The sequence below is a fragment of the Rhagoletis pomonella genome, unplaced genomic scaffold, assembly GCF_013731165.1.
Source record: "Rhagoletis pomonella isolate Grant_MI unplaced genomic scaffold, Rhpom_1.0 Rhpom_scaffold_05482, whole genome shotgun sequence".
Classification (NCBI taxonomy): Eukaryota; Metazoa; Arthropoda; class Insecta; order Diptera; family Tephritidae; genus Rhagoletis; species Rhagoletis pomonella.
In genome coordinates, this window is record NW_023464019.1 from 1 (window position 1) to 12,118 (window position 12,118).

The following is a 12,118-nucleotide window of genomic DNA, read 5'->3' on the forward strand; positions in this document are numbered from 1 at the left end:
TTATAATATTCTTATTTTTCGTCTGAAAATTATTACAAATATCAATTATGAGTGAATTATCTTCAGTAGTTACTAAAATATCGCAGTTTTCGTATTTCTGGAAATTACCGTTATATGGGAAGTGGGCGTGGTTACTGTCGGATTTCGCCCATGTTCAATACCAACCTACCTTGGATTAACAGAAACCTACATACCAAATTTCGTTGAGATATCTCAATTTTTGCTCGAGTTATCGTGTACACGGACGGACGGACAGACGGACAGACGGACGGACAGACAGACATGGCTTAATCGATTTCTCTATTCATTCTGAGCATATATGGATACATTTGTCTATATCTATCTCGATTCGTTTTGGCTGTTACAAACAACCGTTATGTGAACAAAATTAATATACCCTTGAGCACAAGTGCGCTCGGGTATAAATCTACGTACATATATACGAAAGGCAAATTTATCTGTTTAAAAGAACCCAACTAATATTTCCTGCAAACACACATCGATTTACATCTTTTTGCTTAATTTTTATCTCGATTCCGACACAGAATTGTTTTGGTACAAAATTATGCGAAAAAGCTGTCAATTTGTTCCTCGTTTGTTTTTAGGCATGCCATTTTTACGAATTTCGAAGGTACGATTCGGATTGCAGTATACCATTTCTACGATTCGTGGCAAAATCCGAATACGAAAGTGTTGCAGAATACAGAATAGGGGTGATAAATTTCGCTTTGGTGTAAGAAAGGTCGTTCTTCCTCTAAACGAGGAATTCGTATGCACAGGAGCAACGCTAATGCATGTACATTCTATACTTACGCATTTTTCTTTGGATTCGTTGGCAGCGTGTGCGAAATTCGATAATATGCCTGCTCCTGTTCTTCCTTATTGTCATCCATCGATTTACGTTGCAGTGTCATTGTCTCCTGCGGCGTTGACTCTACTTCCTCAGCATTCAAATAATATTTAGCGCTCTGCGCTATTTTACAATTCTCACACTCACTCAAGTAATCGTCATCCAAACTGGTGTCGTTCGGTAGAAAATGCTCCTTCGGATTTAGGCAATTTTTAGAGGTGGTACAGACGGGTAAATGTTTGGCAGATGATAAAGTATTGCCATCAACAACGTGGGAATTAAATTGTGTTGTTGCATTTGCTGTTGTAGTGGTTGTAATTGCATTTGTGTTTGTTTTGGCATGATGACTAGTATACTGTTGTGGATAGGCGGGCATACTACATTGCGATACCGACACTGACACTGCTGCCAAGGTAGACGGTGTGCTGTTGGAAGGTGATGGCTGGTTGTTCATATTATTGCTGTTGGTGTTGCTGCCGCTGCAGCCTTGCTGCTTTTTGGTACGCAATATCTTTGGCAATGTAGTGCTACGTCCGCTTCCTCCTCCGTTCTTTGACGACGTTTCGTGCTTGCTGCTCGTGCCACTATTTTGACTCAAAGCATTACTGCCACCACAGCCATTGTTGTTCTCATAGAGATCGACTTCCCCACCACCAATGGGTATACTGATCACTGAAGGCACCTTGCTTACCACACTGGTAATAGTACTATTCAGCGAAACTTTTCCACTAATGTGTTTTGGCAGTGTATAGGTCACGTGGCTATTTTGCAGCGGGTAAAAGGTGCTTGAGTTTATTTTGCTGGACTTCTCTGAAGAATGTGAGACCGAGCCGACGGTGTTGCTGGGAGTGACTCCGCCGGTGCCACTACTGCTGTGGGTCGCTGTGCCGCCAGCGCTTTTCGTTATCACCGGGGATAGTGGCAAAGTGAGTGATGGCGGCGAATTTTTATTGCTACTGCTGGTGTTAATGCCGATGCTGCTTATAGGATCTAGATTATTATGATGATCCTTACGCGACGAATATGCCGCCGTAGAAGTTGTTGGTTTACTGAGGGAGCTAATCGTCTGCACGGCAGTACAGCTCGAGGAGACAGTGGCAGTTGCAGTAGTGGTGGGCGTAGTAGCAGCAACAGCAGCACATACATTCGATGGTTTGGTGGTCGTGGTCATAATGCTATGATTGTTGCTTGTCGAAGATTTTAAATTCGTTAGAGATTTGTGAAGTTTCGGTGGTAGTATTGGATTTGTATCGTTGGTTTGTTGTTGTTGATGGTGCTGATGGTGTGGTTGTTGTTGCGAATGTATGGTGTTGAAGTGTTGCGGTTGGGGAAAGTTCAAGTAAGCGTCGACCTAGTTGCAGTAAACGAGTTTAAAACAAAAAAAAAACATATTTATTAATAAATAATTAAATGCGAAAATTACCAACACAACTAAGTAAATTGAAGACAAAGACGACATGAAATTACAAAAGCTTGCTAAAATATTTCGAACACTTATATTTAATACCATCTACCTGCAAATTTCATCAAAATGAAGCCACAGCTGACTTAATTGTCAGCCTTGGTAATAATGTGAGCTACATATATGAGTCGCTTGAATGTATAATAGAAGCGATTTTTGATGTTAAAATAAATTGTATGGACGACCGTTAAACCCGAGACGAGTTAAGCACGCGGGTCTAAATTTTATTCAAATTGCAGATAGAGGGTATTGAATATAAACTCTCGACATACATATATGTACATTAGACGGCATCACTCCATTGGAACTATGAAATCTATAATATTTTCAGACTTGCACCAAAATATTTCGGAAAAATATTAAGATTTACGTGAGCTGGACCGATTAAAAGTACCTCCAAAAAGTGAGATTTTTATCATTCAAAATAGTTTTTTGAGGTATTTAAAAAAAATCACCTCACATGGCAAACAGTTTAAGCATAGAAAATTTGCATTAAAATATTAAAAACAATCAACAGAATCCTAATAATGAAATTTTTGATGCATTTTGGACTTTTTTCAAAAATAGGTTTTTGAAAAACTTAAATAACTCCGCCAAAACTTCACCGATTTAAACTTATAGGATATCATTGCAAAGGTATTTTCTCATTTTTTTTTTTTTGCAAATAATTTAATTCAAAGTATGAAAGATAAACAAGCGTCGTTCCAAGTTTAATTAATACGGCGTTTCCACGATTCACAATTCGCCCTCTCATTCGTAACTCGCTCTCCCATTCGTCATTCGCCTTGCCAACTATCTTCCGAATTACTTAATTCGTCATACAAAATTTTGAGAGCGATTAACCTCATTTATATATAATTCAGATCGAATTACCATGCGGATGACGAGCGAATCGGTGCCTTCTCTAATATTTATCGGAAATATATCGAAGTTTTCACCGACCTGGTCCCATTTGCTGGCACTTTTTCTAGTTATAGAATAATATTAATAAAATATTGTCTATATAAATTAAAATTGTTGATGATAACTTAAAGCTTAGCTCCATCTTCGATATTTGCAGTACACAAAAATAATAACAAATAGCGAAGAAAAGAGAAAAAAAACTAGAACTGCCAAACGAATTGCTAATGTGTGCCATGGAGACAGGGTAATTCACGAATTAGATGTGTTAATATTTGAAAAAATAAAAATTGGACATGAATGCGTTTGTTTGGAAAAAAATAAAAAGGGTGAGAAAATACCTTCCAGTTATACCTTATAAGTGTAAATCGGTATAGTTTTGGTCCAGTTATTTATATTTTTCTTAAACCAATTTTTGAAAAAAAGAAAGAAACAGCATAAAAAATCTAATTATTAAGGTTCCGTTGAACTTTTTTTAATTTTTTAAGCTTAAATCTTTTAAGAAAATATTTTTTTTAATTTATAAGAAAACTACATTTTTTGAGGTATTTTTAAATTGGTCCAGCTCACGTAAATCTTAATATTTTTTCGAAATATTATTGTGCAGGTCTTCATCGAAATCGAAACTTTTTTCGTGATGAAGTGCAATGTACATAAGGAATACTTCTATACTGCTAGTGCATTCAAAGTACATTCCCCAAAACTTCAGTGTCGGTACACAGTGACTCAAACTTGTTGACTTTTTATAAATATCCTTCAAACTTCAACCAAGAACATATAAATCACAGTTTCAAAATTCAGTGTCGATACACAGTTACTCAAACTTTTTGATTTTTTAAAAAAGATGTTCGCAATGTGTTTCAAGCAATTTTTTTTTCTATAATTCCCTCACATGATACAAAAAAGAACGTAGTTTCAATAAACAACTTTTGACGGATAATACAATTTTTTGAAGTTTCATAAATTGTGAGTATTATCAACAGCCTTGCCACTTTGATAATATAAAGGCAATAAATCGGAGAATTTTCTTTCGCATATTTATACCAATGTAATAATATTTCAAATCAAAAACCATTATCAGTGCTTGGTATTTTTTTACTTACGTAGCTCGCACTATTTTTGTTAAAGCTATATAAAATATAAACTATTAAAGAAGACTTCATTGTAATTGTTCTTTTTATTTTATAATAAAAACCACGCGCGCATTATTTTGTTATTTTTTCTTTTTCAAATTTAGAATACAATCTTGCGATTTAAAAATCGAATTCTAAAGAATGTTCTTCCCAAATAAAACCTTTTTATATTTTGGCTCAAATTTAATTTTAAATTTCTCATCAGATTTTGAAAAAAAATTAGGCCATGTGATTACCGTATCGCCATTAACTTTCACAAATGTTTAAATTATAATGCAAATCCGCGTATGTATTATGTATTTAAAAATGGTACTCTTTTTTACAAAGAAATCGCATTTCAGGACGAATGAATAAGGCTTGAGCCAAGAGCTTGTGTGCGCAAATCCAATTTTTGGCAAAAAATATCAGTTACGCGGTTTTGCACAACGACGATACGCGGTTTTGTACTTTAAACGACAATACGTAAGTATGTATACACTTTCTTCATGCGTTCTGAAACCTAATCGTCAACCCGGCATAATTTTCAAGTCCATAAAATAAAATCTTCTGCTTAAAAATAAAATATTTCTTCTAGTGATCAGGTAGCATGAATTTGATGAAATGTCATAATTTTATTAAAAGTCAAATGGTTAACAACAACAACGAATGTCATTAAATGAAACTACCTTCTTTTTTGTATCATGATGCCGTCCAAACTTTAACCAAAAACATATAAATCACAGTTTCCAACTTTATATAAAATTTGGGAAATTTCTGTAAATTTTCATCAAAATTTCAACTTTTTAATCTAAATCTTTAGAACATTTTTGGGTATGCAATTGTATGGCCTACACAATTTAAGTCAAATGAAGTGCAAGTTTTCACCGGCTAACAAATCGCATTAATTTTGGAGATTTTTTTATTTTAACTTTGCTCACAAAACGTTTGTTTGTAACAGCCAAAACGAATCGAGATAGATACACTCAAATGTATACATAAACGCTCAGAATGAAAAAAGAAATCGATTAAACCGTGACTGTCCGTCCGTCCGTACGTCTGTGCACAAGATAACTCGAACGAACGAAGCTTGATACGTGTACTTCTTTTGAACGTAGGATGGATGGTATTCAAAATGGGCGATATTGGAGTTGGTAGTTTTCAGAAATACGAAAACTGCGATATTTTAATCACTAAATACTACAGCTTATGCACACAAAATTTATATTTTAAATAGTATTTAGACGGAAAATAAGAATATTATAAAGTTTTGGAAAAACTTGGCGTAGCCCCACCCACTTATGAATACATATGTATTGGCGATTCCAGCGAAAAGTCTACAGCGTAAAAACTTAAAAGAGGCAAAAATCAAGTTTTTGTAAATTTATGAGAAGCGCTATACCCCCAATCAGCAAAAAAATATCAAAAATCAACGCGAGTTCTTAGCCTTAGGAAACTTGCACTTTATTAAGCTACCATTTAATAGGCTACAAAACTGCATACTTAGAATTTTTCTAAAAAAATCTTCGTGAAAAGTTTGTTATCGTTGTAAAAATTTATTGAAATTTTCGAATATATCTACAAAGTTCAGCTGCATTTTTATAAAATACATATAAATATACATAGTAAACATACAAACAAAAGAGAAATAAGCAAAACTGGGAAAAATGTCCCTATTATTTTTCACATGATTTTAACTAAATTGTTTAGTATTAAAAGCAAGCAGATCTGAGTAATAAATATACTCCGTTTTAAGAAAAACTAAGTTTTGTAGGTTTTTAAAGACAAAATAGGATTTATTTTTTCATGGATGTGCATACACATATGTATACTCAGAAAAAGGTTTAGTTATAATTACCAAGATTTGGTTATAGTTGGATATGGCGAAATAAATATCTAGTTCACGAAAGTCTGCAATTTACTTCAGACTTCTAGTTGGGACAAATGTATATTTGTTAATAATTACAAAACGACTAGCTTGAGTGGACAATATTGTTAGTTGAATAAAATCATTGTTGCGCAAATATAAACAATGCTTTGGTTGATACAAGTTTTCAATTAATTTTGGAAATTTGCTGTAGACTTGAATCATCTAACCGTTTATTATTGGAAAAAATGTTTCAGTTTGACACAAATAAAAATTTACTCGATGGTTGTTGTGTTTACTTTCTTCTTTTATTTGCATATATTAAGCATAAAAATAAATACATATTTACATAAATAGTTACTAGTGTAAATAATACATATGAATATGGCGGTAAGAATTTTCTAAAAAGAAACGATGGAACTGGAACAGTCGTGCGAAAACCCAGGTTAATATCTGCTGGAAGTGCTGGTTTAAGTATACTGCTTTGCTTTTTCCTTCGCTAAATATATACTTTCAAATTATAATTGACATGAATTACATATCCACTGAGAAACCCCGGTTTGTATCAAACTTTATATTTTTAAATAACTATGCGCACATCGAAACAACTCGCGGCGATGGCAAAACTGAAACTGAGACAAATAAGTCTGGGCATGTCATATCTCACACTTTTCTTTCTCTATCTAGCGCAGTGATCGACATGCTATAGCTTACTGAGCGCTCTGTGACCACACGCGTGTTTCACCCATATACGAACAGCGGTAGCGGAGCAATGATTTCCACGCACACAGCCTTCTTCGTTGAATCGTTTTTATGCAATGGTCGGCATACTAGAACATTCAAACGATTCAATAAGTGGGACTGTGTACATTGCTCAGCCGGCGCTCTTCGTATGTGAAACAAACATGTGCTCAGAGAGCCCTCAGCATTCTTTAGGGGTGGCTCACAAGCATGAATATGATCCGCTCTCAAACCAAATCGTGGTTGCCTCAACTAAGATTTGGAACTATGACTAAACCATGTGTTGAAAGAAAGCGTATCTGTTGCTTTATACGTAAGCTATTTGCAAATAAAAATAATTTGCAAATACCTAACTCACTGTTTATTCGATGGGCCCGTGCCCATCTCTAATATTTACCAAACCCTTCAACTAAATTAACGATTTGGTACAACCTAGATGAATATTAGAAGCTTTCATATATTTAGTTATAATTACCAACCCATGTTAATAGTTCCCAATCCTAGGTAACAGTTCCCAAATATTGTCAAAATTCGGAAACTAAATATTTTTAGTTGTCAACACTAATCCTTTTTCTCAGTGTATGTATGTATGAGGCCATGGGAGCAGAAGAGGCCTATCCCACAATTTTTCGTTTGTACTTAAGTTACTTCTTAAAATAGTTTGAAAAACAAAAGAATGAATGAATGCTTAATGAATCCATTAATAAATTCCTCGACTATGATAGTACCATTTTTATATGAATGATAGTAAAAACTCGTAGGCGCGAATGATTTTTTTTTCTTTTGGGACACTTTTTCCGAAGAATTGAGTAGGCAAACATGTTTTTTTTTATATATTTGGCCACCATTTTTTAAAGTCCAAAAGATCTTCAGTGTTCAGCTCTTTAGCTGTAAATGCTGAGCTGGAGCTCGAAACCAAACTAGTGTGTTGTTGAGTGCATTGATAAGCCCAATATCCTGGAGGAGTACAATGACATCCAACGAGAAGCAGAACGGCAGCCGCCTTGTCGCTTATAGGGCCTGGGCTTCTTTGCACTCGGACCTAGCACAAACAAGGAAGAGCTCAGGAAGGAGAGGAACAGGCTAAGAAGTTAACACTGGCGTAATACTGCAGGTCTACGCTAAGCTAAATGTTACAACCTTTCAAGGCAATAACAAACGGTGCGTGCAATAACACAAACGGAAATAACGCAAATTTTTGTTATTTCACAGTTTCATTTCTCGATGAGCAATAAGACCAACCTTTAAACTTTACAATTGAGTAATAAAGCAAAATAGTGCACATACATATGTAGGTAGTCACCCAGTTACATTTGACAAATAGTAGTACATTGTTACCTTACTTTTCGGCGCGGAGGCACCAAATATATGCACTTACCCGATCCCAACAACAACAATGCACAGTAACAAAAGAAAAATAGCAACCGGCTGACTCAGTGGAGACGGCGGGGTTGGTTGAGGGGAAACAACAAGGCAATATACAAAACACTTAGGACAAATGAAATTTAAGATCTACCCGGAATTACAGCCAACGACGGTAAAGCGATCGGCGGTAAGTGAACAGCTGTTCACGGCTTCCTCTAACTGTCATTTTGATTTGGAAATTTTCATTAAAATATTTTTTTTTTTTTTTGTACGTGTATGTGTGTATTGGCTGGAAATAAAAATGGTTAAAAGCATTTGCAAACTTGTGAAAATAATAGAAATTATTAAAATCAACAATGTACCGCCCCCGCTGGGCGGTAAAAATAGAAATAGATTTAAATCAACCGAAAAACGTTGGCGGTAAAATTCCGCAATTATGTGCCATTCCGTATGTCTTCGTGAGTTTTGATTTTGACAGCGGTTAACCGTTGACCGCTTAACCGTCGTCCGCTGCAATTCTGGGTAGAGCTTTAAAGTTGGACAACAGTTGTATGAGGAAACGGCATCAACTATTAACAAGTAGCAAACTACCTACAAATATGACTATTAAGGTGAGCCGAAAAATTGTGGAACAGACTACTAAGTATTTAAACGCGACAAAACAGTACAAACGGTGTTAGGCAACTACCAATTCCAAAAACTAAACCTTGTTTTAAGGTGCACCCGAGGTGGTCCAACCAAAAGGTTACGAACTTTGAGCAATTAATGCAAAAATAATTTGCTCGCATGTACTCCATTTTAATTTCCGAAGGACAAAAAACGATGAGTCGTAAAATTATAATTTTGGATTTTATTTACAGAAATGTTCAATGTATTGTTTAAAGAGAGTCGCATTTTAACAGGTATAAGTCTGACCTTTAATTTGGTAAAAATTACGTAACGATTGAATACTATTTGTCAAAGATCTATGAAAAACCTTGATCCATCACTGGTTTTTTCCTACTTTTTTCTTTATTTGTAAAAATAACTTAAACATATAAGAAAAGGAATCGAGAATCAATTAAACTTAATTTTAAAGTCCTCGGGAGATCTTTCACATTATTTACGCACCCCCTCTCTCCACCAATGGCATATTTCCAAAAAAAATACTTGAATCGACGAGTTACCAACTAATCAGTTTAATTGCATTTGGCGCTGAACCCATTACAGTAAGTGTTTCTTTTTCAACTGTAATCAATTATCTAAATGTCCTTAAATATTCAGGTGAAGGTATTTATCATTTATTTGTTATTTTCCTATTTTTTATCATAAAGGTTACTTTGTAGATGCTAAAGGTTATTAATAAAAAAAAAGTATGAGTCTATCAGGTCTTGAGATTAGACGGATGTTTTAGAAAATTGTATGTAGTGTTCGAATATATATTTGGATCTTTTCGCACGACTTTGCAAATATATGTAATTTTCCATATTCTTAATTTTTGATTTTCAACTTCTTTTTGCATAATTTCGCGAAAACAATTTTTCGAACAATGGAAAAATCTCACCAAACATTGAGAAAAAAGAGAATATGAACACCTATATAATTTTAAATATAACTTTTGTTTTCTGAGAGTGGAAAGCAGGAAACAAAAATTTACAAAAATTAAAATTAACATTTAATGGCTGGCCCCATATTTTTTGTGAGTTTTGCACGTTATAGTGATCCAATCCTCCCCCATATTTTATATTTAGGGTTTCCTAATAAAAGACAGAGTACAAACTAAATTTCATCAAAAGCGGATGAAATTTAATATTTCGGCCTCAAGAGTGAAGGGCGTGGCAATTATTTCATCTTTACAAATTTCATAATTCCCTATTTCTAATATTTCTACCTGCCTCCATATAGTCGAAAGACTGTGCGCTCTGTCAAAATCTGACAGCGTTGACGACACGTTATTTCGCTATGCTTCATACAAATTGTATGAGCATGAGAATTTTTTGACAGCCAGACAACACTGACGCTCTTGTGTAGGTATGACAGTAAATTTTGTCTTTTATAATGGAATTTTAACTTGACTAAAAAGAAATGTAAGTGTTGTTTACAATTTTTTAGGTTTTTAAAACCTGTTTATATTCTGTCTATAACTATTTCCAGTTTCCCTGAGCTTAGCAAACTTTTGTCGTTCCGCACGTGTCACTTTATTATTATTGAGATCATAAATTATTACCATAAATATATGAGTATGTATGAAGATTCCCTAACGGTACCTTACCTCATCTACCACTCACCTTTCCGTTCAAATAAAATGCCGCCGCGCTACTCTCCAATTGGTGTGTACTACTATTACTGCTACCGCGACCACTACTAGCACTACGCGCACGTTCGCGCTCTCGTTCACGCTCCCTTTCTCTGTCCCGCTCCCTTTCCCGCTCACCACTGGATCGCTTTTGCACCCGTCCCAATACTATGGGCATACTCTCGTCCTGCGCCTGTGTCGGCAATACAACAACGCTGTGCGAATGATGGGCATGGTGGGCATGATGAGCTGTGTGATGGTGATGGCCTCCTACTGTGCTACCACTCAGATTTGCAGCTGTGCTATCGCCAACTTGTTTGGAAATGGTAGCAATTTTCGTTTCATAGCTGCATAGTGAGCTAGCATTATTATTGGTGTTGTTGTTTTTGTTACTAGCATTGTTACTGGTATTGGTGTTGGTACTGGTGGTATGCATTGCACGCTTCAAAGTGCCGCCAAGGCTGTTGACTTCGCTCGCAGAAGTTTGCTGTAGACTATTGGAGGATTTTGCACGTTGCGAGTAACCCAACGAAGTGGAAGTGTTGGAACGACCCGAGCTGCTGTTGCCATGCGACGAGACTAATGTCGATGACGCTGATGATGTTTGGGATGCGGCTGATGACTGACTGACGGCGTTCAATTTGCTACTCAATGCCGAAAGAAGTGCGCTACTGCTGGCACATTGTGCAGCATTGCTCAGCTGGGTAGCTGCCATATATGACATGGGCACATGTTGCACCGGACACTGACAAGTGGGTTTTTTGCTAGCCGATGATGTAGTGCCCGCATTATTACGCGTGCTATTATCTGATTTACTTTTACCAACGCCATAGGCCTCTTTGGCACTCAACGGATCGGTGAGAGCGAAGTAACGCGGTATAGTGCGGTGGTAACGGCGGGAAGAGGAGGGAGTTTTGCTACTTTGACTGCCAGGGCTGTTGGCACTGCTGCTACCGCTTTTGAGCGTTTGCGTGTGTGCATTTGTGGGCAGCGTATGAGCACCGGCCACGGGGCTAAATGTAGTTTGTGTGATCGAGTCGCTGGTGTTGCTAGATATTGTGGCGATTTCTCCGCTCATCAATGGCAACACATCAATACTGGGCGTGGAAATGGCGCCAGCCATATGTGAACCAGCGTATTGGGAAGATGTTGGCATCGTAGTAGCAGTAAGCAATTCCATATCATTACTGCTGCCACCGATGCTGCCGCTACCACTAGGCAGTGAGTGATAACCAACGGTGGCACCGCTGATTTCTACATCAGCAACAGTCACAAATTGCTGCAGCATATCGTGTGCAACATGTGTCGCTTGAATGGGCAGTGTAGTGCGATGCTGTGAGCGGCGCTGCTGTGTTCCAGCTACAGCCGATGCCGATGTAGTGCTAGCGCTTATATTTAGATGGCAATTCTTATAGCTGCACTCATTGCTGGTCGATGATGACGATCCAACTGAAGAAGCCATGGCCTGTTGCAATGCCTGGCAAGCGACATTTGCAACAAGCTGATGATGATGCTGCTGATGCTGATTATGAAGCGATTTCCCAGTGCC

At 36.6% G+C, this 12,118-nt stretch overlaps 1 protein-coding gene across 1 annotated transcript; it reads right to left on the reverse strand.

The window, feature by feature from the left end:
• Positions 1 to 584: 584 nt before the first annotated feature.
• LOC118755154 (rho GTPase-activating protein gacF-like) lies at positions 585 to 12,068 on the reverse strand. Its single transcript, XM_036490012.1, has 2 exons — positions 10,562 to 12,068; positions 585 to 2,201 (listed from the first exon to the last, which is right to left on the reverse strand). Exons 1-2 carry the CDS (start codon positions 12,029 to 12,031, stop codon positions 810 to 812), a joined length of 2,862 nt encoding a protein of 953 aa, XP_036345905.1. The 5' UTR covers positions 12,032 to 12,068; the 3' UTR covers positions 585 to 809.
• Positions 12,069 to 12,118: the final 50 nt, after the last annotated feature.

Coding starts and splice junctions, on each gene's coding strand:
- LOC118755154 (XM_036490012.1), bottom strand. CDS start 12,031: ATGGCTTCTTCAGTTGGATCGTCATCATCGACCAGCAATGAGTGCAGC. Junction 2,202..10,561: donor CATTTTATTTGAACGGAAAG/GTGAGTGGTAGA, acceptor TACTGCAACTAG/GTCGACGCTTACTTGAACTT.